The sequence below is a fragment of the Lagenorhynchus albirostris genome, chromosome 10 (genome assembly GCF_949774975.1).
Source record: "Lagenorhynchus albirostris chromosome 10, mLagAlb1.1, whole genome shotgun sequence".
NCBI lineage: Eukaryota > Metazoa > Chordata > Mammalia > Artiodactyla > Delphinidae > Lagenorhynchus > Lagenorhynchus albirostris.
In genome coordinates this window covers 44,859,592-44,884,165 of record NC_083104.1, presented here as the reverse complement: position 1 = coordinate 44,884,165, position 24,574 = coordinate 44,859,592, and the positions used below count along the sequence as shown (strand labels likewise).

The following is a 24,574-nucleotide window of genomic DNA, read 5'->3' as shown; positions in this document are numbered from 1 at the left end:
TGCCGTGGAGCAGCTAGGCCCATGAGCCATGGCTGCCAGGCCTGCACACCCAGAGCCTGCGCACCCAGAGCCTGTGTGAGCTTAAGAGATTTGTTCAAGATCACGCTGTTAGAAAGTGCTAGGGCTGGGAATTATAGCCAGATTTGTTGAAATCTCTGTCAATATTATCAAGTTAAAAGAATGACCCTACTGAGGAAAGGAGAAAAATAACCTAGAAATCATAATGGGGCACAGGCCGTAATAAAGTTTTGGGGTACTGGTGTGGTATTGCTGTTGATTTACCTCTTTTTTAAAGTCAGCCTGACTCTTGGCACAGTGAGAAGATGGAGGTCTATAGCTCTTACAGAAAGTGGTAGTCTGTTTGCAGGGCACTCAGCATTTATCACCTGGTAGCGTATCCTGTGTAATTGAGCGTTACATCACCTAAAAATTTTTTTAAAAAATTGGCTGTGTAGAACAATGATACTACTTCATGTTTTCAAAACATTTTAGCTTAAGTTTTGAATAGATAACTCCTACTCATGGTTCATAATCCAGAAAAATTCAAAAAGTAAGAAATTACACCTCATGCTCCACAGCCCCAGATTACCACCATACGAAATAAAGCATTATTATTACTAGTTTATTCATCCTTCCAGAATTTTTTTTTAAATCCAAGCAAAAGTGAGTATAGATTATATTCCTCTCTTGTTACACAACAGCATACTATTTTGAACTTTGCTTGTTTTACTTAACGTACCTTGCGTTTTTCCCAAAATATATGTAGAGCTTCCTCATTTTTTTGGTAGCTACATTGTAGCAGTGGACTGTATTTTATTTAACCAGTCCCCTTTTGCTGGACAGTTTCCACCTCAAATTTTTGCTGTGTGTCATATGTATACAAGTATTTTAATAGGAATTGGAAATGTTTTTTCCCAATTTGTCTTAAAAATTTTTTAGCTTTATTGAGATATAATTGACATATAGAATTATAAGATATTTAAAGTGTACATCGTGGTGCTTTGATATAGACATACATTGTGAAAGGATCCTCCCATCTAGGTAACACATCCGTCACGTCACATATTTTCTGTTTTTGTGTTTGGTGAGAACATTTAAGTTTTACTCTTAGCAAATTTGAACCGTATAATACAGTGTTCTCAATTATAGTCACCAGGTTTTACGTTAGACCCTCAGACCTTATTCATCTTGTAGCTTAAAGTTTTGCACCCTTATACCAGCTTCTCACTATTTACCCCAACCCCTGGCAACCACTTTTCTATTCTTAGTTTTCTATGAGTTTGACTTTTTTTTTAGATTCCACATATAAGTAATACCATGCAGTGTTTATCTTTCTCTGTCTGGCTTATTTTAACTTAGCATAATGTCCTTAAGTTCCATCCTTGTGTTGCAAAGCAATGATAATTCCATTGCATGTATACACCACATCTTTTTTTATCCATTTATCTATTGATGACCAAATGGGGGACATATTTTTCCCCAACTTATTTGTCTCTTGGTTTTGCTCATGGTACCTTTTCCTAAGCAGAAGATTTTTTTACTTCTTATGTGATCCAGCAGTCTAATCAAACAGTAGAATTAAGAAAAAGGCCTTGGGGGAAATAAGGACCAAGGAATTGATGTAGAGAACTAGGTAAAGTCTTACAGCAATCTCAACAGCCATATGTATCTATTCAGCTGATGTTTATTGAGCCCTTATTTTGTGTCAGGAACTATGCCCGTAAGTGCAGTGATGTTGTGGTGAGAAAAATCAGATACAGTCCTTGCCCTTGGCTATTTTTAAATTTACTGGAAAGACAAACATTATCAGATAATAAAAAATATATCAAGAAATTGCAGTTGGGTAAGGGCCTTAATGCTATGAGACAATGTCATAGGTTTAATTTAAGAAGTCAGTGAAAACTGCAGTGAATTATGAAAAATTATAGGAGTTCACTGGCAAGGAGCGGAGAGAAAAGCCATGCAGGCAGAGAGGCAGTACCTTGTTGCTGGGGGAGGTATTGAGTTTGAGGGACTGTAAGAAGAACAGTATGACTGCCGGGGAGAGAAAGCAAGTGGAAGCTGGAGAGATAGTTGAGAGTGTTGTAAGTTATGATAAGGAGTGTTAAGAACTCCCATGTTAAGAAGAGTGGGGTTCCACTGAAGGGTTTTAAACATGGGAGCAAGGTGGTGGACAAGATCAGTTTAGATGTAAGGTGTGTAAGGGTTAGAGTAGAAGCAGGTAGGCCAGCTAGGAGGCTCTGGTCGGAGAAGAAGGAGAAGGGAATTTGGAAGCTTGCATTTGGTGAGGAGTGGAAAAGTGTAATGGTTTAAGGAGTATTTAATGATTGACTTGGTGTGGGAAGTGAGAGAAAGGGAGGTGAGAAGGATGACTCCTGGGTGTCTGGCTGGTAGAGAGTGGCGCTGTATGGTGGAATATTATATTCTGAAAGACAACCAGTTTTGTTGGGATGATAATGGTGTTTTTTGGGGATCTGTAGAGTTAGGAATGCCTTTGAGACAAGCAAAAGCAGATGTCAAGTCAAGTCAGCAGTTGAATGTACAGGTCTGTAGCTTGAGACACCAGGTTTGGGCTGTACATAGGTGACTGGAAAATGTCTGTGTAGATAGGTGGTAAATTAAATCATGGGTGGGGATGAGATGACCTGTGTGAGATGGGTACAAAGGAAAGAGTAGTGGACCCAGAACTGAGTTTTGATAGATTTGAGCATTTAGGACCATGAACCAACAAAAGACACAGAGAAGGAAACTAGAACTGTATGCTGTCATGATGTGTAGACAAGCAGGAGTGGCAGGTGTATTGAACCCTGCTGAATTGTTCAGACAGGTGAAGGCAGACAGGTGTCCATTGGCTTTGATGTCATGGAGGTTGTTGGTGACCTCAGAGCAAGTGGTGGGAGTGAGAGCAGATTGTGGTGGGTTGAGGAAGTTAGGAGGAAAAATGGAGATACAAGGTGTAGATTTCTCTTTTAAGAGGTTTTACCGAGAAAGGGAAGAGAGAGGCAACGGGGCAGTTTGTAGAAGGATGTGAAAAGCGTTCTGTTAAATGGGAGAGAGTGAATATATAAAAGCAGAAAATGAGTAATTGGCAGTTTTTTTTTTTTTTTTTTTTTTGCGGTACGCTGGCCTCTCATCATTGTGGCCTCTCCTGTTGCAGAGCACAGGCTCCGGACACGCAGGCTCAGCGGCCATGGCTCACGGGCCCAGCCGCTCCGCGGCATGTGGGATCTTCCCAGACCGGGGCACGAACCCGTGTCCCCTGCATCGGCAGGCGGACTCTCAACCACTGCGCCACCAGGGAAGCCCTAATTGGCAGTTTTAAGGTTCTGAGAAAGTGGAAGGGAATGTGATCCAAAGCACAGTTGGAAGGAGAGAGAGGTCTGCAGTTGTGATGGGAGGAACGGAGCCTAGGATAGGACGCACAGTAAACTGAGAATTAGGAAGAAGAGTTTTTTCATGATGCTCTCTATTTTCTCTCTACAGTAGGAGGCAAAAGCACTCACCGAGAGTCTCATGAGAGGATGGAAATTTCAGGGTATAAAGAGAAGAAAAATTTGAAGATAGACTGAATAAGTCGACCAGTGAAATGTAGTTGGGTCGCTGGTACTGTCCAGTGCCACTGAGTATTGGTGACGTGCATTTACAATAGAGTGAATCTGCCCCATATTTAACTTGAGCAGCCTCTCTGCAGATGTACAGAAAGTGTATAGATCATTGGATTCATCCAAATCATTTGGCTACATGGGTGCAAAGAAAAGAAAGAGGGCAAGGGTGTAAGTGAAGGAGTGCTGATGGATTGGGAGAAGATGTCATGGATTTAATTAGTGGAAGTTCCCAGCAGGCTGAAGAACTGTCACAGTGGAAGATCGTGCAAGTAGGAATAAGAGCAGATTATGGTCAGAGGGCATGTTTGTAATACTTAGCTTGGAGGGGATGCAGTTAAATGCCGGAATCTTTAATGTTGGAAAAGCTGTTCAGCAGATGGCGAGACTGGGCAGGGAGATATCGCGACCCATCTTGGGGAACCGAAAAGGAAGATGGTATTTTCTGGTCCCCCTCCTTAGCTGGGCTGATGGAACAGGTGTCAACTAACCAAACTTCTGATTTGGTTTCATTCCCAGGTGTTTTACTAATAGGGCTCCAAAAAATAATAAGCAGGAAGGCAAAAGGCTGCATAAATCTACTAAGAGAACCACGTAAATGCTAAGTGTTAAGATTTCAGTGTACGTTAAGTATGTGTATTGTGTCCAGAACCACCCCTTTCCGGTTTATAGTGGGAGTTTTTGGAAGTTCTGAGAAGTAGAAGTTGGATGGGATGAGTGATTGCAACAGAGCTGGAGAGATGGATAATGGCAAGGGAGTCCAGCAAGGGAGATTGCTGTAAAGGGGCCTTTGAAGTCAGGGGACTCATTGCCTTTTAGGGTTTCGGGGACTAGGAACTTGGGGAGTGGGTCCAGCAAAGGGAAGGAAATGTGGGCCTAAAACTTTTCAACAATACCCTAAGTAACCAGACTGATGGTTCAGTATGTCCCCTAGTCTGGATTGGAGGCAGTTGGTTCAGAGATTAATATTTAATAAATGCCAATGGTTTGAAGAAGAAATAAGTTTATTGAGACAGATTTCATAAAACCAGTGGACAAAAGGGCATGTGAAATCCAGATGTTCAGATAGTGTCTGCTATCTATATCACCCAGTGCTGAAATGAAACTTTTTCTTTGGATTTATATACACAATTTAATGAAAGAACTGGAATTTATGTGACTTGCCTGGGGTTCAGAGCAAGTTTAAGACTGATGACCAACACAAGTGCAGACAACTTGTGGTTCTACTTTGAATCTTCAGAACACCAAAGCCCTCTTCTCTCCAGTCGCTTTTGTTTGCCTTTCATCTGTCATCTGAAGAATGTGGTTTCCTTTCATGGGCCGGAGGCAAATGAAGTCAGGGCATTGTTTTGTAATACATTGGCAGAGAGATTCAAAGTTGCCTTATTTTCTCTCTGCATAAATGTTTCGATTTTTCGAAGACAAAAATAGACTGTGCTTGACAAGTTGCTCCAAATGTAAATGTCAACAAGATGGGGACTGTGCCCCCTGGAAACACTTGCCTTGGTGGCATGTTCAGGCAGGTGCTATCAACTGTTTTTATCATGAGAGGTAATCTTTTGCATTTTGCTGTGTGTAGACTGGTGATGTACATCGAGAGAGACAGCAGAAAGACCACTCCAGGCAAGGAACAGCAAAGCGGCAATGAGTACCTGTCCAAATGCCTGGACCTGCTCACCTGTCACATCGTGCAGGAACTGCCACGAATCCTTGGTAAATTGGAGCCTCGTCCTCAGGCCCCTTGCTGCTTACCTTTCTGCGACTTGGCATTTAGGCATCCGTTCTTTTCTTGTTCTTGCTGGTTTTTTTTTTTTCAGGCGAGTGCAATGACGCTTTGTCTTGAATGTGTAGTTTCAAAATTTGAATGTGCCTTATCTGTTTTCATAATTATTTTGTATCAGTGACATGAATGAGGCAATGAGCAGGCTAACGGTTACATTGAGTGTCATCTCGCAGTTTTGGAAAATAGAAGGAAAGCGTTTTAATTGGTTAAAATTGGACTTAGGCTATCATTTTAGGTAACTTTTCTCAAGATTTCTCTCTGCATAATTCTGAAGAAAAGCTTTTTCCTTCAGGTTATAGCCACAAATTTATTTTTTGTTAAAAAAATTTTAAATGCATAGGCATTAACATTTAATATTAGAGAATTTTGATATTAAAGTTCAATGTTTGAAATTTTCTTTGGTCTGAATAAAAGATGAAAGTAATAATGATTTGCAAAGGATGTTTATTACAGCTAACAAAATTGGTTATTCCACTGTTATTTACAGACATGAAAATAATCTAAGGAATGCGTACGCGTACGTTTAGTTTAAATCTCATTCCATGCTTTTCCAGCAGATGTAGCTATAAACCAGAAATGTTTAAAATGTTAAATTTGACCCAACCCGTTACGGTAAAAGATATTTAGATGCAGAAATTCAGAATATTAAGTCAAAGTAATGAAAATATCTTCATGGCAGATTTGACAGTAACTTTTTGCTCCTTACTAATACTGTGGGAGATTTTTGCCTGTTAATGACTGAAAATAGAGCATTTCAAAATTTATTTGGATTGTAACCTTTTTAAAATCTGCAAACCAGAGGCCATGAGCTGGTCAATTGATAGTTGAGTTTCTTATTACCTGACTCATCCTATCTTAGGAGATGAGGGATTCAGGTATCCAACAAACAAGTTTTATTTATTATTGGACTTGCCATCCAATGAGAAGTATTAGGAATTGATATCTTATAACTACCATCCTGTTCTATTATTAAAAAATTCTGATCTATAATCTGTTCACTTGTAATTTTTTAATAACTTTTTTCTGTTTACAAAAGTAATGAGTGCTCATGGTTGAAATTTGGCAAGTGCAAAAAAAAAAATCATTTCTATTTTAAATTTCTAGGTGAGAGATCAATTTTATATCCATCCTGACCCCAGAGGCCACAACTTTCTGTTGTAATGTCAAGAGTTGTGAATAAAACAATGCAGCTTCTACCCACTTCTTTTATTTGGAGATTAATTGCCTCACTCAGCAATCCCATTAGTGTTCAACCCACAACCAGTGGTCCCTAAGTATCTGTGGTCTCTAACCTCACGTGTGCTCTGGGGTGTGCTTCGCAGGTGACATTCTGAACGCCTTGGCTAACGTTTCCGGTCGTAAACACCCATCCACAGTTCAAGCGAAGCAGCTGAAGATGTGTCTCCCCCTCATGCCTATAGTGCTTCACCTCGTAACGTCTCAGGTATCATCCTGTTTGGAAAAAATGTATATAAATGTGACTCCCTTCTTTGTAAACTGGAGCTGAGAAACATCAACTCAGACAAAACATTTTCATTTTTCTTTTGTACATGGCTTTCGGGATTTAATCTGTGGAAACTTTCGTCACACAGGTATTTCGACCTCAAGTTGTAACGGAAGAGTTCCTTTTCAGTTACGGAACTATTCTTGTGAGTAATGCTGAATTCTTCACGTTCCTAATAAAAATGTGGCTGTCTACTGTTTGTGGGATTTGGTGTCAGAATGAGGTAATTTTAAAGTCTTAGTGGTATTTATTTGTCTCTAGGGAAGTGACCTTTTTGTATTTTTATCTGTTGACTGTAAGAAAATTTGACATTTGGAGGAAAAATACATTCTCTCCTGATAATGCACTTTGTTCAGAGACAGACCAAAGTAGCGTAAATAAGTCCATAGAAAACATTTTCATAGATTTTAATATTAAACATCATGAAAAAATTTAAAATAATAAATTAAAAATTTTAATATATTTATATTTAAAGTGTGCACTTTGATACACTTTGATATGTGCACCCCTACGTTTATAGCACCACTGTTTACAACAACCAGGACATAGAAATAACCTAAATGTCCGTGGACAGAAGAATGGATAAAGAAGATGTGATACATATATACAATGGAGTGTTACTCAGCCATAAAAAAGAATGAAATAATGCCATTTGCAGCAACAGGGATGGACCTAGAGAGATTATCATATTAAGCAAAGTCAGTCAGACAGACAAATATCATATGATATTGCATATATGTGGAATCTAAAAAAAATGATACAAATGAACTTATTTACAAAACAGAAACAGAATCACAGACATAGAAAACAAATTTATAGTTACCAAAGGGGAAGGTGGGGGAGGGATAAATCAGGAGTTTGGGATTAACATATACACAGTAATATTTAGAAAATAGATAACCAGAAAGGGCCTACTGTATAGCACAGGGAACTGTATTCAGTATCTTATAATAACCTATAATGGAAAAGAATCTGAAAGAGAACAGATTTATACATATATAAAAAATGGAATTCTGGGAATATAGCATCGTCATTTACTTTGGCTAGCATTGTTGAGTTTTGTGCAGTATCTCTTTTTGTGATGGTACTTCTCTAACTTGAGCTCAATTTTTTTTTTTTTTTGAGCTCAATTTAATCTTGCCTTTAATTTTGAAGAGATGAGTAACAATGAAAAACAAATCATCATATTATCTTTCACTTTGATTTTTGCTCACAAAAAATAGCCTCTTTGTTCAAGTTGTGGCTTGTGAATTATGTTATCTTTTTCCCTTGCCTGGAATAGTTACAGTATGTACTATTGATAAAATGGGGAGCTGTACAAAGGGTCACACAGCATCTTCGGTCTTACTTTGATATTAATAATAAACAGTGAACGGAGATTTTCAAAATGCCATGTCATATAGGTATCTAGTTAAAATGAAGTAAACATCTCAATTTTATTGCTTGTTTGGAATAAAAAAAAAATGATTGCCACCCACAAGAGAGAATATAGTTTTCTAGAAGAGTCATCATACGGTGAAGTATGATGTTTTGAAGTATGAATGTTGAGAAGAGAGGTCACTGATTTTTGTAAGCAGTGTGTTTAGTCAGTGCAGTACGGGTCCTTTTGTACTCATTTTCAAAGTGTTATCATCCTTGAGTCCTGAATTCTACAAAGCACATAATTTTCCTAGTACATTCATGAATTTGAAAATTATTAGAATTTTGTCTGCCACCTCCTTTAATTTGCTTTTTAATCGTTTTAAAGGACAGTGTGGGCATCATTTTTAACAGAACTATAATTCTATATTTGTAACTCCACTGCACTAACATATTGATGCCTGAAAAGAGTAATTTTGCCCTTGTAGCCCACCTTGGAATATTTTGGCACAGTGATCGTTTGGGACAGATATAATTGTGTTCATTCTCTTATTTTTTCTCATGTGTAGTACTTTTCTGGGCCTACATTAACTGAGTACAGTTTAGGTTTTCAAGGAACTACCAATATAAAAGTCCTCCAATATAAAAGTCTTTGTGGACTTTAGGGAGACCTCATCTGCTCCATGTAACTCATCGGCTTCCACTGAGAAAGGACCTCCTCATCTTCTTCTCCCAGGGGTGGGTGTACCCTTTGAAGGTTGGGGGTGTTCTGTAGGGCTCTGTATGGGTTTTCTTAACAAAAGCACTTTCAGGGCATAGAAAACAACTTGCCTAGTTCAAAGGTAATTGTGATACTGAAAATTCTTTAGCAGTCTTTTCCCTGATAATGTCGCTCAAGTACTGCGAGTTCATACACATAATGAAAAAGGTCTTTTGGCTCTCTTTGGACCATTTTCCTGGTTTGAGTCATGGCCAGTCCTGGAAATCTTTTGTTGTTTTTCTTACCTCATCTGTTATTTGGCCTTAGCTGTGTGTTCATCTTTCTTTACTCGGTGTTGATGGCACTGATGAGACACTAGTCCAGGGAGAATAGTATTGGCTAAAATCAAGGACCTGGATTTAGTTACCCACCCAGCTCTAGTGTACGTTATGATGAACCGTTGAGAGTTAGATGTTGCTTCTGTGAGTTGATTCACAGTCTACTCAGAAGATGCCACAAATACTGTTGAAGTCACAGTGCCCCTCTGGTGCCGGAGGCATAGGCAACTCCCCGGCAGCCTACAGCCCCTTAGAAGTTCATGGTGTTCATTTGCACAGTAAAGCCTCTTGAGTTTTCTGCTTTAAAAGAATTACTTTACATTTTGCATAGGCAAGGCTTTCCTGAAGTTGTTTGAGAGGTTTTGGGTTTGTTTTTTCTGGGGGGGTGGTGGTGGGAAGGTTGCACAATTATAAATGTTTGTAGGCCAGTGTGCAGAATGGCTTTGTGGAACTGGCCAGAGCACAGTGCTTCTCCCGTCCTGGTGGCCTGAGGGACCAGACCATTCATGTGTATACACTTAGCACGGTGTTGTGAAAGCCCTGCTGTTCTACCTGGAGGTAAATATTAGTTTTAGTGTTTCTCAAAATATGTCTGGTTGAGTAGCTACTGTATTATGGCAGGCCTGTTGTCCTTTTATATTTAAAAAATACACCTTAATTTGAGGTATCCAAGCTTGGTCCACCTTTAGTAACTGTATACTTGGACTTCTGCTGAAGGAGCTCTCCAGGAACTGCTGGCCTGCCTCAGGTGGTATGATCTCCCCTCATTAGAAGGCTCCTGACGGCACAGGCCGGAGGGGGCACTGGAATTGTGTTTCCCATTGGCTTCAGTTTTCCTACTGGCACCAGGCATGGTTTGCCTGTTAACCTATAGACATCTTTTATCTTTTTGGTAGAAAAATCCAGGGTACTTCTTAGATGGAGGCATGAGTAGAGGAATTAACTTTTTGTAAACACTTCTTCTTCCCCAAGTAAAATGAAGTTTTGGTCTCCTTATGTTTTAAAGAGGCAAGTGTTTGGAAGCAATTTAACAGGGCACTTTTAAACCATTATTAAGCTTTCAAAGGGTCCAGGCCAAAGAGAACTACATAGCTGATAATTTCTATTTTCACTTCTTATTGGCAGAAGCAATGTGCCATTGTATCTGCCTCCCTCTCCAGTTTAAAAAAAAAAAAAAAAGTACCTAGGGATACTTTTAGCAGGGAAGCATCTAGGGAAGTGCTATGAGGAAGTTCTGTGGTTAATTTCACTGTAGTTCTTTCCAGCCTCCGTTGAATTGGGCTGAGAAACAGGAAGTAATGACAGGAAGGAAATCTGTTTGAGAACTCATGATGTGTATTATCCTTATGTTCACTGTGTTTCTTGTGTCCTTCTGAAAGTGCTCTTGATTAATGAGCTGAGGAAGAGGACTTTGTTCTTAAGTTCTGGCCTCATCAGTTTATAAAAGTACAGTGGTTGTGTGGTGGTTATAGTTTTCTACAAAAAGACATCAAAATTCAGATTTTCAAATGAAAGAAATGATAAAATTATTGTGATTTTTCACATAAGAATATAATTACAATCTCTGTCATTGATAAATCTTCACTCATCCTGGGCATTGGGATGATTATTAAAAGACATACTCCTGCCCTCTGCAGATTTTTATTTATTTTATTTTATTGTTTTGGCTGCACTGTGCAGGTTGCGGGATCTTAGTTCACTGACCAGGGATTGAACCCGTGCCCCCTGCAGTGGAAGCTCTGAGTCCTAACCACTGGACTGCCAGGGAATTCCCTGCAGATTTTTATTTTAAGTGAATGTTGTTTTGTTGATAGATTGTGACTTCACTTGTAGCAGATAAAGCAGAGAGAGTGTACTCCTGTATTTTTTTAAAAATATACTATATAATTATTTTTTTAAACATCTTTATTGGAGTATAATTGCTTTACAATGGTGTGTTCGTTTCTGCTGACTATATACTTACTCATTGCCACACGAATGTTCTTGTTGTAAGGTTTTTTCCTTTTCTCTTTTCTTTTCTTTCTTTCTTTCTTTTTTTTTTAATACAGACCCCGAATTGATATACCCACCTTGCTTTGAGAGCTTATTCTCAGCTTCTCTGAAGTACTGGATAGTAATGCAGGGCACTGATCTGCCCTGGAGACACAGCTTTCCCTTTTTCTCTCTAGATAGGGCCATTTTTTTGCCCCACAGTAAGTGCCCATCCTATTTGTTCCCCTGCTAAACTCCCAGCTTTGAAGCTCACGCCCTTAGAAGATGCCCCATGTACTGTGGTCATCTACAGATTTTTCTGGGTCATTGCTTCTCGCTCAGAGTCTTTTAGCACTGGGCTCACTGTCATTCTTAGAGAATCGGGTATCCCTAGGGAGGATCCTTCCAACATCTCAGCCTCTCAGCTCCTCAACCACCTCTCTCCCCATGAGCTTGTCTTTCCCTCCCTCAGTTCCCTCCACCCATGGCCTTATATTCAGCGTCACTGCTCTCTGGCTCCCACACCTAATTTTCAGCTCTCTAGCCCTGCTCCCCATCTCCAACAGCCTTTTAATTCCTCTGAGACTTAAATTGGCCTTTTACCACTTTGCACTCACCATCCTGCCCTCCCTGGGCCCAGTGACTTTTCTCTTTACTCCCCTTAGAGTCCCTGGTTCAACCCCTATCCCTGCCACACACACCCGTAATCCCTCTCCTGTCTCTTCCTCCGTTGTCCTCCTCTGGCAAACCCAAGTCCTCGTTCAGTTTAATTCTCTACCTACCCCACCCCTGCTTTGAGTGACTAAGTATGGCTAGAGGAAAACACGACGAAAATAGCTGGTCTCACTTTAAATTCATGACTGCTCATCTCAAACAAGCCCTCTCTGCAGACTGGGACATCTAGTTCCTTTTCCTAATTTATACACCTTCACGCTCACCTAGATGACTCTTCATACGTTCCCTCCTCTCCTTGAATCTGCAATGCCTCCTGCCCTGTCCTCACTCTCACCTGATTAATTCCTATTACACTGAGAATGAAAAAGAAGGAATAGATCCAAAGAGATTTAAATTGGTAAATCAATGAAACATTCAGTAGGGATTTTCTTTTTTAAATTAAACTGGGGAAGTATAAGGAAGAAAATAAATTGAAAGAACCCTATAGTTTCACCATCTAGAAAACCCTTGTCGCTGTTAAAACAGAAAAAAAATGAATGCATGTGCATAGCTAGAAAATTCCAACAGTGCAGAAAAGCAGAAAATGAATAGTGAAAGCGTACCTCCTGGGCCAGTAGTCCTCCCCAAAGGGAGCCTCTGTGAGTGGTTCCCGTGATTTCTTCCTCGAAAATTTTTGTTCACATCTATGTTTGTATATTATCTATATATTCTTTAAAAAATTATATAGAAAGATCATACTATAAACACTGTTCTCCCTCTTCTTTCTTTACTTAAGTAAGCTATTGACATTTAAGTAGATTTATTGAAGTCAAAAGACATCTTTTTATGAACTCTTTTCAACATCAAATCCATATTTATTCAGCCAAAGTTATGTGCCCATGTTGAAATTTTATGAAATTATTTCAGCCAAATTATTACGAAAAGCTTACAGTGCCTCTTTTTATTATTTATTATGTTATTTCGTTGTTAGTCTTTTTTGTTTTAGTTATAGACTGAAAAAGAGAATTCAAGCATTTATAAGATATATGCTTATTAAAGAAAATGTAGAAAATTATAGTGATATTGGAAGAAAAATATCACCTATAACTATCAGTCGTTAACAACCATTGTTAACATATTGTTGTTTACTTAGTGTTTTCATGTATATGCATTTGTGTGTAGAAATCTACGTATGTATATATAAGATATGTATATGACTTATACCAATACATGTGGTTGAAACTATGTTGAGTATATATAGATTTGTATTCTTTTTTCCATTTAACATTGTATCATAACTATTTTCCCGTATTTTAAATTTTTTTTTCACATTTTTTTTTTTTTTTTTTTTTTGCGGTACGTGGGCGTCTCACTGTTGTGGCCTCTCCCGTTGCGGAGCACAGGCTCCGGACTCACAGGCTCAGCGGCCATGGCTCACGGGCCCAGCTGCTCTGCGGCATGTGGGATCTTCCCGGACTGGGGCATGAACCCGTGTCCCCTGCATTGGCAGGCGGACTCTCAACCACTAAGCCACCAGAGAAGCCCTGGGGTTTGTTTTCTTAGGTCCTTTTCTTCTCTTGTGTTTCCCACTTAGAGAAGTTCCTTTAGCACTTGTTGTAGAGCTGGTTTGGTGTTTCTTAATTCTCTTAGCTTTTGCTTGTCTGTAAAGCTTTTGATTTCTCCATCAAATCTGAATAAGATCCTTGCTGGGTGGAGTTATCTTGGTTGTAGTTTCTTCCCTTTCATCACTTTAAGTATATCATGCCACTCCCTTCTGGCTTGTAGAGTTTCTGCTGAGAAATCAGCTGTTAACCTTATGGGAGTTCCCTTGTATGTTATTTGTCATTTTTCCCTTGCTGCTTTCAATAATTTTTCTTTGTCTTTAATTTTTGCCAGTTTGATTACTATGTGTCTTGGCGTGTTTCTCCTTGGGTTTATCCTGTATGGGACTTTGTGCGCTCCCTGGACTTGGGTGGCTATTTCCTTTCCCATGTTAGGGAAGTTTTCGACTATAATCTCTTCAAGTATTTCCTCGGGCCCTTTCTCTTTCTCTTCTCCTTCTGGGACCCCTATGATGCGAATGTTGTTGCGTTTAATGTTGTCCCAGAGGTCTCTTAGGCTGTCTTCATTTCTTTTCATTCTTTTTTCTTTATTCTGTTCTGCAGCAGTGAATTCCACCATTCTGTCTTCCAGGTCACTTATCCATTCTTCTGCCTCAGTTATTCTGCTACTGATTCCTTCTAGTGTAGTTTTCATTTCAATTATTGTATTGTTCATCTCTGTTTGTTTGTTCTTTAATTCTTCTAGGTCTTTGTTAAACATTTCTTGCATCTTGTCTATCTTTGCCTCCATTGTTTTTCCGAGGTCCTGGATCATCTTCACTATCTTTATTCTGAATTCTTTTTCTGGAAGGTTGCCTGTCTCCACTTCATTTAGTTGTTTTTCTGGAGTTTTATCTTGTTCCTTCATCTGGTACATAGCCCTCTGCCTTTTCATCCTGTCTGTCTTTCTGTGAATGTGGTTTTCGTTCCACAGGCTGCAGGATTGTAGTTCTTCTTGTTTCTCCTGTCTGCCCTCTGGTGGATGAGGCTATCTCTAGCTCATTTTTTAAAGGAAACAAACTGATATATTTCCTGATTGTGTGTTTCATAATAAACTGGTAGGAACACTTTAGTGATTGTGATGAATTATTGGAGAGTCAGCATGAACTAGCTTGAGAGTTGAAAACTCCTAGGGGCTCAGTCTAAGGTAGGGGACACTTTGTGGGTTTTACCTCCAGAAGCTCTACCTAGTTCTCACATTAAAGATTGGGAAAAAATCTCATGTTCTTGACAGTCCAGTGATTAAGACTCTGCGCTTCCAGTACAGGCGCTGCAGGTTCGATCCCTGGTCTGGGAACTAAGATCCCACATGCTACTAGTGTTGGAGGGTCTCCTGCAGAAGTAGGGGGGTGGCTCTGGTTCGCCATGGGGACAAGGCCACTCTATAGTCTTTTATATGTACCAAAAATTTTAAGAAAATCATTGGATTATAATAAGATCTATTGATATTTTCCGCTCCAGGCTAATTGCTGACATAATTAGTTTTTATTCCAAGGCTATCTTATATTTTATTTGCTATTTGTTATCGTATCTAAAATATGATATATGTATTATTTTGTGAGCTAGAGGCAGGCACTCAGCTGCAGTGTCTCCGTGCATCACCAGCACAGGTGCTCCGCCTGTTATTAGCCGGGGCAGTGATGGTTTCATTCACATCATGTTCACAGAGCACCCCTTCTGTTCGGAGCACTCACTTGGGGTCTGGGAGGTTCACCCCAGGTTGTTCACAGCTGAGCTGCTCAGGCCTGCCTCTGAAACATTGTTGGGGGTCATCCCACAGGGAGGCATGGGCATGGTGTGTGGGGCACAGTTAAGGGAGTTGGGGTCGGGGTACAAAGTATGTAGGAGGGTCTCAGAACAGTGGTGAATTTTGAAGACAGGCCTTTAACTGCTGCATCTTGATGCAGTACTGATGCTCAGGGTAGCTAAAGCTTGACCTCCCTTTGAGATGACTGTTGCTCCTGATTCAGTGCCATCCTCACTAATGTCCCAATGTACTGCGTGAGTAAGTGTGGCACGTTGGAAATGGTTTATGTGTCAACTGGATTATCCTCACTTTACCAGGTTGACCTTTCTGTGCTTATATTGCTATTGATTTTATTTTAACTTTTCGTCTCACTGGTAGTGATTTGTATATTTAAAAATGATAATAGTTTATAGTGTATACATACTATTCATATGATCATGTTTCAAAGCTATGATTATAGTGTTCATAATATGTATATAGTACTTAATGCCTTCTATGAGTTATTTCATTAAGAATATAGAGTTTTGGGCAAAATGTTACTGTTTTTTTAAGGACTGTCTTATAAATATTATTTATTTGCAGTTACCATTCATGTGTAGTGTAGAATTATCCAAGTTTTAAAAAAAATTTCTAATGACTTTTGTGCATTAACTCCATCAAGAGACTTTCTAAAAATATTATCTTTCTGCTTCTGGATAAAGAAATTAATGCCTACTTATCCCATGAAATTTAGAAACTGTAGACAAATATAATGCGAAGATAAAAATCACTTGATTCCTACTGCCTGGAGTTCATCATGGTGAACATCTGTAGGATCATATATTCAGTTTTTTCTGTGCATGATTCTTATATCAGAGCTATTTTAAAATCTCTATTTATTAACGTTTTTATTTTTTACAGAGTCATATTAAATCAGTAGACTCAGGAGAAACTAACATAGATGGAGCTGTAGGTGAGTAGACCATGCGACATTTTACATCTGTACTTGAGGTATTCTGATATTATGATTCTGGACATATAAATAAACATCTATAATAATTAACTGTATTTCTAGGACTGATGGCATCAGAAGAATTTATCAAGATCACCCTGTCGACTTTTGAAGCAGTGATACAGTATCCTGTTTTATTGAAAGACTATTGGTCTACGGTCAGTTCTGGCAACTTTGGAGAAAGATACTTCTTTGTTTACTTGGTAATTCCGTATATAAAGAGACTAGTTTACATGTGCTTGGTTCGTATGTGTTCCTCACATGAAATAACCATTGAGAAAAGTTGCCCCTTGACAGGATGAACATAAGAAATCCCTTCCTTCCTTGTTGACTTGTTTTTGGTGGTTCTTTGCTCATTATTCTCTTTCCCTTCTGGTCCACACCTTACCCCCAGTGTGCTCCTTCTTACTCCTTGCCTGATTATTGGTTGTAACCAACAGCGAAGACTCTTAGCACAGAGTTTCTCAACCTTGGACTATGGGCATTTGGCGATGGACAGTTCCTTGCTTTGGGGCATGTCCTGGGCATTGTAGATGTTTAGCAGCATCCCTGGCCTATACATAGTAGATGAGGGTAGCACCCAGTCCAGCCCCCCTCGGCTGCAACAACCGAAAGGGTCTCTACACATTGCCAGATGTCTTCTGGGCAGCGAAATTGCCCCCATTTGAGAACCTATGCCTTAGGGTCATCCTTAGGTGAGCTGAGCGATGACTTTAGAGGAGGGAGGAAAGTTTTGTGACTACGTTCTCATCAGCAGAAAGCCCTCAAGAAAAGGAGCCAGGTAAGACGAGGACCACAGCAATCATTTTCGTATTCTCTCTCCTGGTTCTAGGGGTTGACTTAGGTCAGCAAGGCAGTTCTCAGTCAGGGTCTTTCAGGAGGTTCCAGTCAGTGGTGCCTGGGGCTGGAATCATCTGAAGGTCACTCCCTCACATGTCTGCCTCCAGCTGGGACTCTGCAGGCATCTCTCTCCATCTCTGTGGGTGTCTCCAGCAGGGAGACTTCAGGGTGGCCCGACTTCTTACATGGCAGCTTAGGACTTTAATGATACATTCTCAAGAGAGAGGGAGGGGATAATTATTTTTTGAGGGTAGGAAATGTCTACCAGCCCTTTATGGTTGTTTTCTTTTCAATATATTTTATTATAAAATATAAAGTACAGAAAAGTGTATTAACGTGTGTGTAGTTTGATGACTAGTTGTAAAGCAAGTGCTCAAGAAATCACCACCCAGTTAAAAAAGAAAAACAAAACAGAATGTTACCATTCTGAGCCCCGAAGTCCCCTCAGTCACAAATCCTTTCCTCCCTGGAGAGGGGACCACTGTCCTGACTTTCATAGTAATCATGCCTGTGCGTTCCTTTGTGGGCCTGTGCCTGCATTCTTAAACAATATAGGCTGGTTTTGCCTGCTTTTGCTGTTTGTTTCAATACGGTATGTATTCATTTGTGACTTGCTTTTTTTGCTCAGTGTTTGTAACATCCATGTTGTTAAGTATCTTTGTGCTTTTATTCTTCATGAGTGTATAGTGTCCTATTGTAGAAACCTGAGTATATGAAATATCACAGTTTACTTATTTATCCTTGATAGACATTAGGCTATGTCTAGTATTTGGAATTTACAAACAATACTGCTACAGATATTCTTGTTTATGTATTTTGCTCCACATAAGCATGCATTATTTCTGGGGTACATACATAGGAACGGAATTAGTGGTTATAGGAAATATGCAAACTCAGTTTGTCTAGAAAGTGACATTGTGTTTTCCAGAGAGGGGGTACCAGTTTACTTTCACACCAGCACTGCAGGACCTCATGTCCTCATTCTTCCCAATTCTTGTTATTTCAGCCTTTTAAATGAATGGGTGTATAGTGATGTGTCACCATAGTTTTAAATTGTATAGTCAAGACTACTTATGAGGCTGAGTGGTTTTTCAGCTGTTTACTGGCCCTTTGGGAATAATCTTTTATGACATGCTTGTCCACATCTTTCTAAGATTTTGGTTTTCTTGTGTAGTTTTTCAAATTTATTGGCATAAAGAAGTTCATAGTATTTTCTTGCCAATTTTTCTTAGTGTTTGTGTAATCTAATAATATATCCTTTAAAAATATTTGCTATTTACTGTTATTCCTTCTTTTTCTTCTCTTGGACAATCTAACTAGAGGTTTCTTAGTTTTACTGACTTTATCAAAGAGCCAGCCAGTGTTCGGTTTTGCTAATCTACATACTATATGTTTCTTTTCTCTTTTATTAGTTTCTGTTCTGTTTGCTTAATTTTGTTCTAATTTTGTTAATTTCTGTTCTGTTTGCTTCCTTTCTCCTTTCTTTGGATTTATTCTGCATTCTTTTCCTAACTTTTTGAGATAAATAGTTGATTTTTAAAAATATTTCTTCCTTTCTAACGTATGCATTGAAGATTGTGTCTCCCTCCTAAATACTGCTTTAGCTGCATTCCACAAATGTTGGTATGTAGCGTTTTTGGTATATTTCAGTTAAAATATTTGCTTTCATTCATGGGTTATTAAGATAAATAAATTTTCAAACATATGGGCACTTTTTAGTTTTTTTTAATAATTGATTTCTGACTTAATTGCATTGAAGTTAGAGCAATACTCTAATTTCAGTCTATTGAAATTTATTAAGGCTTGCTTCATAGTCCATTACAAAACTTTTTGGTAGATGTTCTGTATGTGTTTGGAAAGAATAGGTATTTTGCAATTCTTAGGTGCATACATGTCTGTTAGGTTAAATTTATTAGTTATCTTGTTCAAATCTTTTCTATCTTTTTAAATTTTTGTCTGTTTGTCCTAGAAGTTACTAAGAGAAGTGTTTCTAAATCTCCTTTAAGGCTATTATAAATTTGTTTATTCTTGTGTAGTTCTGTAGTTTTTGTTTTATATATTTTGAAGCCATATTATTAGGTGCATGCAAATTTAAAATTATTATGCCATTTTATGAAATTGACCTTTTTCTCATTGTAAAGTGACCTTTATTTTCTAGTAATGTTTTTGTCTTAAGATCTGTTTCATCCCAGCTTAATATAATCATACCTGCTTGCTTCCTGATACATCTTCTCTCATTCTTTTCCTTTCAACATCTCTCTGTCCTTATGTTTAGATCAGTGTCAAGTAAATATCATATAGTACTTAAAAAAATCTAATTTGACTTTTCCCTGGAACATGTACTCCATTTACATTTACTGTAATTGTTAGTATATTTAGATTCATTCCACCATCTTCTTTCAAGCTTTGTCGTACATATTTTCTCTTTTCCTACTTCTACTTTCTTATCTTTCTTTTCTTTTGGCTAACTTTTTTCTGCATATTTTTCTCTATGTAAGGTTGGTAGCAAAAGCTGAACTTAAAAAGAAATGATCTTTTCTTTAAGTAAAATACAGGCCGTAGCCTACTCAACTCCATTTAGTCCTCTCATGATATATATGTAACTTTTACCTGATATATATATATTTTTTGATATTTTAAAGTCTGTCTTGTTTCTCTCTCTTTTTAACTCCCTTTTGTTATGAAATGATAAAAGAATACTCATTATTACTACTATAATATGTTCATTTGCCTTTGCCCCCATATTTACTACTTTTCTTGCTTTTCTTTCTTTCTTACTTCTCAGTCCTTCCATCTGGGTTCACTTATTTCTGACTGACATTCATCCTTCACAGTTTTCCTTTGCTTTGGTGGGTGAGCTGGTGGCAAACTCTGTCTGATAAAGTCATTGTTTCTTTTTGTTTTTCCCCAAATATTTATTTATTTTATTTGGCTGCGTCGGGTCTTAGTTGCGGCATACGGGACCTTTTAGTTGCAGCATGCAGGACCTAGTTCCCTGACCCTGGACTGAACCCAGACCCCCTATATTGGGAGCACGGTGTCTTAACCACTGGACCACCAGGGAAGTCCCAAAGTCATTGTTTCTTGAGGGAGATTTTTTTTTTCCTGAGTGTTGAATTCTAGGTTGGCAGTTACTTTTGTTGTTGTTTAGTACTGTGAAGATACTATTTCATTATCTTATGTTCTGGGTTGTTGCTATTGAGAAGTTCACTGATAGTTGGTTTTTCCTGTGAAGATAAGCTGTCTCTCTGTTCCTTGTTTCCTCCTAAGACTTTTTCTGGGGTGGAGGGGGGAGGGCCTTTGGTTTCTATACACTCACTGGTCATAACTAAATATGAACTTCTTTTTGTATATTCTGCTGAGGATTCTGTGTACTTTTTGAATCTGTGGATTGTCCCTTTTTCTTCAACGTTGCAAAATTCTCAACCCTCATCTCTGCTTATCTTCTCTCTCCCCTGCTCCGTCTCCTTTTAGCAGCTCAGATCCCGTGTATATTAAACTTTCTCACTGTATTTTCTATACTTCTTACTGTCTTTCTGCATATTTCACCCTTTCTCTCTCAGTTATATTGTGGTTAATTTTGCTCTGTTTCTGTCTTCTGTGTTCAGTCTGGTGCCAAATACATCCACAATGTTTTAAATTTTGGTTGTTTTTCATGTGTAGAAGTTATGTTGTCACTAGAAATTCTGCTTGTCTGTTTTATTCAATCTACTGTATTGCTTTTTATAATTTCCTCTTCCTTATAGTTATTTCCCAGTTTGTGCTTTGTTTATTCACATTTGTTAGATGTAGTTATTTTACAGTGTCTCATAATTTCAGTGTCAGAAGACTGTGATGTGGTGTCTGTTATATCTTGCTCATACCCACTTCGTCTTGTTTTCTTGCACACCTTGTTAACGTTTACTGCATGTTGGTCATAGGACTTGAAATCTGTTTGTGGGCATTTCCTCAAGCCTAGTGTGGATGTTCCCTCCTCCAAGAGGCTTCATGTTTGTTGGGGCCCTGCCAGCCAGGGCTACCTCAGACCACGGTCATTTGTACCCAGTGTGAAAATTCCTGAGACCGTAGGTCTGAGAGCATAACTTCTCAGGGCAGCCTTCTCAGCAGTTCCCGGGAGTGTGAATTTATGTGGAGGGGTTGGTGACTAGCTCTGGTTTTCCTAACTCTGAGGGTATCATCCCCACACCCGCCCCAAAGTGCCCAGCTCCGTGTAGAAGACTCCCAAAACTCCACACGCTGGGCAGACGTGAGCTCAGACCCCTGTCTCTCTGGTCCCACTGGCCTCCATTGGAGCCTTGTGTTTGTGGTATTGGTAAATGCCTCCAGAGCACTATCAGTTCCATGCTCATATGTTCTACTCGACTCTCTAGTTAAGGCTTTCATTCAGAAATTGGTAGGAAGTCTCCCCCACTGCCTTTTCAGGTCTTAAATATTTTAAGGTTTTGTCTGTTGATATTTTATCTGGCAATTTTTCATTGTGAATTTTCAGTGAGAGAATTAATCCAAATAATCATACCCACTATTGCCAGAAAGCCTGTTTGTTATGGTCACTTTCTTAGCAATGATTTCTCAGTCTTCCATTGAGATACTACTTGCTTGAGTGTTGCTTATTGATTCTTTTCCTTAATGAGCAGTAACCCCATGGATAATTTGTTAAGATCCAGTATTTACAAATGTCTATACTTATATTAGACATTTAATTAGTTTACTTTCTAATCATGAAGTGCTACCATAATAATCATTGCAAGGACAGCCTGTGTTACTATAGGAAAGCTATCATTGTAACTCATGGACTTCCTAAAAACTATTTTTTTAATGCTGTAACTCATGGGAAACCCTCTAATTACCTCTTGTTGAGCATGACTGGAACACGTGAAATTGAAGATCCAGCACCGCAAAGGGCATCACATTGTTGGAAATGTTAGCACAAACTGTCTTCAAGGGTACTGGTCAGTACTTTGTTATATGGAAGTGGTTACATGCATTTAATTCTTGCCGAGCACAGATAGTTAGCTCACATTTTTTCCCATAGTTGAGATCATTTAGTGCCTCATAGTTGGAAATTATCAGTGTGGCTTGCAGAGCAGTTAGAAATACCATAATGATTTGGTTTGTACAGAGAATTTGTTCCCATTCATGGTGGTTTCAAAAAAAATGTTATTAATAGCAAAGGGGAAAATAAAGATGATTCTTTATTAGAAATTTCTAACAGTAATATACATAAGTTGCCTAAAATATAATCTGTTTAAACTTGAAAAACCATAAAAGTTTAAGCCATGGCTTTAAGCTAAGCCATAATACCTTCTTTAATGAAAAGCCTGTCCTTTTGTAAGTTTTTAAACTGAAGGCTGGAGGCTAATAAACATTGAGTAGTTTAACTTGAATGAAACTAAAGTTTTGAGTTAGTACCAAGAGTTGGTGAGGATGTAGAGCAAATGGAACTCTCAGAAACTTCTAGTGGGAATGTAAGTTGGTACAATTCCTTTGGAAACCTGTTTGGTAGTAGCTACTGAAAGTAAACATAAATACATTATGACTCAGCAATTTCACCTATAAATATACATTCAACAGAAATGCAAGCATATGTTCACCCATATACACACAGAGGATGCTCATAGCCCCAAATGGGAAACTATCCAAATGCCAATCAACAATCTAATGGGTAAGTAAACTATGATTTGGTCATGCAATAGAATACTATGCAGCAAGGAAAATGAACGATCTGTAGTTACACTTAAGAACATGGATAAATCTCACAAAGTTAATCTGTGACAAAGATAACAAATACGAAATAACATGATCGATTTGCATTAAGTTTAAAAACAGAGAAAACTAATCAGTTACAGGTCAGGTTAGTGGATACCCTTGGGGCAATTAAGGGTTTACAAGGGGGCTTTGTCCAAAATGTCCTGGAAGTGCCTTTTTTTTTTTTTTTTTTAATCTGGGTGCTGGTAATATGAGTGTGTTCATATTGTGAAAGTTAACTAAGTTATATACTTAGGATTAGTACATCTTTGTGTTATATTAAAAAGTTTACATAGATATGGAAAATTTTTTCTAATAAAATGTTTAGAGCTTAATGTAAGCCTATTTTTTTAAGCCTATTTTTTAAATGAAGTTAACTGATATGAATTAGCATATCTATGTATCATTGACATGGACTTGTATTCTGTATTAGTTTCCTGTAGCTGCTATAACAAATTACCACAAATTTAGTGGCTTAAAAAAACACAGATTTATTATTTTAGAATTCTGTAGGTCAGAAGTACAGAATGGGTCTTTGGGGCTACAAGCAAGATGTCAGCCTACCTGTGTTCCTTTTAGAGGATCTAAGGAGAAAATCTGGTTGTTTGTTTGTTTGGCTTTTCCAGCTTCTAAGAGCTGCCTGCATTCCTTGGCTGTGACCCCTTCCTCCATCTTTGAAGCTGGCAGTGTAGTACCTTCAAATCTCTCTCTCCCCTCTCTCTCTCTCCCCTCTGCTTTTGTTGTCACATCTTCTTCTCTGACTCTGGCCCTCTTGTCAGGGACCTTTGATTTTACATTGGGCCCACCTGTATAATCCAGGATAAACACCTCAAGTTCCTTAACTTAATCACATCTACAAAATCCCTTTTGCTGTGTAAGGTAACAAATGAACAGGTTTCAGGGATAAGGGTGTGGACATCTTTCTGTCTACCATCATTCTGTCTACCACAAATTCCTATTTTTTTCGATGGCTTCATTACTATAATTATTTTGGTGCTCTAATTATATCAGATTTGGCCTTTCAAGTTGGCTCCTCTGTCCTTGTGACATACCCTCTCATTTTTTGAGTGAGTTTTTACTTTGTGTCACAGCAAAGTATTCTTGCCTCAGCTTGTAACTAACCTGCCCTGGCTCTAGAATCAGTCCTTTCTTTGAGAAGCCCTGGTTCCCTTTTGTGGGAAATGGCTTTAGAGACCACAATCAGGGCGCTAAATGTCTCCTGTCTCCTGGGATGTCTTAGCTTCTAGACCCTTCCAAGAAACAGAGCTAGGAAATATATACATGTAAGTACACGTATGAACACACAGAGGACACACTTGTATGCATACTTACATATACATGTACACACACATAAACATATTTTGAAATCATGAGTTCACACCAGTGTCTTCAAATCCAGTTCATCCCCACATGGTTCTTTCTTGCCTTGCCCCATTCCATCTTTTTGTGTCCTTTCTTCCTTTGTAAAAATTCTGGCTTCCAGCAACATCAGCACATTTCCTCATTTGCTTAATGTTATAATATGTCTGAAATTGTTGCAGAATTGCTTTATCCAGACCAGTACAAAAACAAACCTCATGAAATCAGGATTTGTTTGCAGAATTTCCTCCTCCCCTCCCCTCCCAGATGTCACCCAAGCAAGGCTGGGGTGTACAGTCAATACTTGGATTAGTGCCCCGTCTTCCCTTTTAGTGTGGTCATATTGAATAATATTCATTTGAAATATAGTTGATTTATTT

The 24,574-nt window shown here is 38.6% G+C and overlaps 1 protein-coding gene across 1 annotated transcript in view; it reads left to right on the top strand.

The window, feature by feature from the left end:
• Window positions 1-24,574, top strand: part of ULK4 (unc-51 like kinase 4) — a 506,210-nt gene that overhangs the window by 134,734 nt on the left and 346,902 nt on the right. The window contains exons 22-26 of the mRNA XM_060164074.1: window positions 5,182-5,315; window positions 6,708-6,829; window positions 6,978-7,034; window positions 16,160-16,211; window positions 16,314-16,408. Coding sequence (XP_060020057.1) covers window positions 5,182-5,315; window positions 6,708-6,829; window positions 6,978-7,034; window positions 16,160-16,211; window positions 16,314-16,408 — 460 coding nt within the window. The remainder of the gene's footprint in view (window positions 1-5,181; window positions 5,316-6,707; window positions 6,830-6,977; window positions 7,035-16,159; window positions 16,212-16,313; window positions 16,409-24,574) is intronic.